At 29.1% G+C, this 1,304-nt stretch overlaps 1 protein-coding gene across 1 annotated transcript; it reads right to left on the reverse strand.

Annotated features, from left to right (window-relative positions):
- Positions 1 to 388: 388 nt before the first annotated feature.
- Positions 389 to 950, reverse strand: Tsp_14052 (putative PDZ domain-containing protein C52A11.3; the record flags this gene model as incomplete). The annotated part of the gene is made up of 2 exons (XM_003367982.1): positions 654 to 950; positions 389 to 574 (listed from the first exon to the last, which is right to left on the reverse strand). Coding segments are annotated over exons 1-2 (483 nt in total), but the record flags the coding sequence as incomplete, so codon positions are not given.
- Between the last annotated feature and the right edge of the window lie 354 nt (positions 951 to 1,304).

Here is a 1,304-nt window from a genome sequence, read left to right on the forward strand (position 1 = left end):
CAATCGTTGTTGACTTCAAAAAGTTTGCTTTAAATGCTTTTTGTTTTCTCTTTTATGATACTCTTATTTTTACGTTTTACGAGTGTTTCGAACGTGAAATTGTTTGATTTTGTGATTCGGACAACAAATTGTGGAAATTTTCAGTAAAAGAGATTCTATAATTAAAACTTTAAAATTATTATTATTATTAAATTTATTAATATTATTAAACATGAAACATATAAAATAGACCAGTTTGAAATTGAAACAGTACATTGCAAAAAATGTTAAAAGTTGAAATAATTAATGTACAGTATATAAGAATGCAGGTAAGTTGAATAGATTGATGTTTTTCTTTTTATGATTTGGGAGATGAAGGCAGTCGCTTCTTCGGTGGAACGTCACTTACGATTAAGTATGTTTGCACTTGGTTGGGCTGGAGTTGTAATTTTCCCGTGACTGTCGAAGGTTCCATGGTCTGTAGAGGCGCATCGTTGACAAGAATGCGCCATTGTTTTCTCAAAATGTCCTGCACATCGACTGGAAGACTTTTCAAATTTTTCAACTTCTCCTCTTCCTCCTCTTTTGATTTGTCCTAAGTAGAAAAGAAAAAATTAGCATAAAATTGTTAATTATTATTCATTGTGATAAATTTTTTTTTCTTTTCAACTCACTTCATAGTTCTCACATCCCAAGAATTTCGGTTCTCGACATAAAAGCACTTGAAGTGTGTCGTTGCGTTGAAGAAGAAATTTTCGAATATCATGTTCATTTTTGATGAGCGTGTTATTGATGCATAAAATTCTGTCTCCAACTTTGAAATAATTGTAAGATATAGAATCTGGCAAAACTGAACTGACAATCACTTCGTTCTTGTATTCTACTTTCACTTTCAAGCCAAATTTGACATTGCGGTCGATGTTTTTCATGTCCAAATTAAAGATAACTTTCTCATATTCATCGAAAAACATTTTCTTCAGAATATCGAAAGAAAAAATTTTCTTAAAATTAAAATTTTAATCAATAAACATGACTGACTGATTGATGAAAATTAATAAAAAAATAATTAATTGACTTACTTGGTGCAAGAATTGTGCTGGTGTAATGAATGGTTAAACAAAAATGCTTTTGACAGTTTAAAAATGCTTTAAAAGTGAATTTAAACTTAATTTGAGCAAAATTTAACAAATTAGCACTTTTCAAATTTGTTGTTTTCCAACATTTTAAACTTCCCCCGCTATTTTATTAATTGATTGGATTTGGAATAATTTGTCCACATGAGACAGCATATTTGTTATCAAATTTTACATTTTATTTCACTTTTT

Source organism: Trichinella spiralis (assembly GCF_000181795.1).
Source record: "Trichinella spiralis strain ISS 195 chromosome Unknown Scfld3335, whole genome shotgun sequence".
NCBI lineage: Eukaryota > Metazoa > Nematoda > Enoplea > Trichinellida > Trichinellidae > Trichinella > Trichinella spiralis.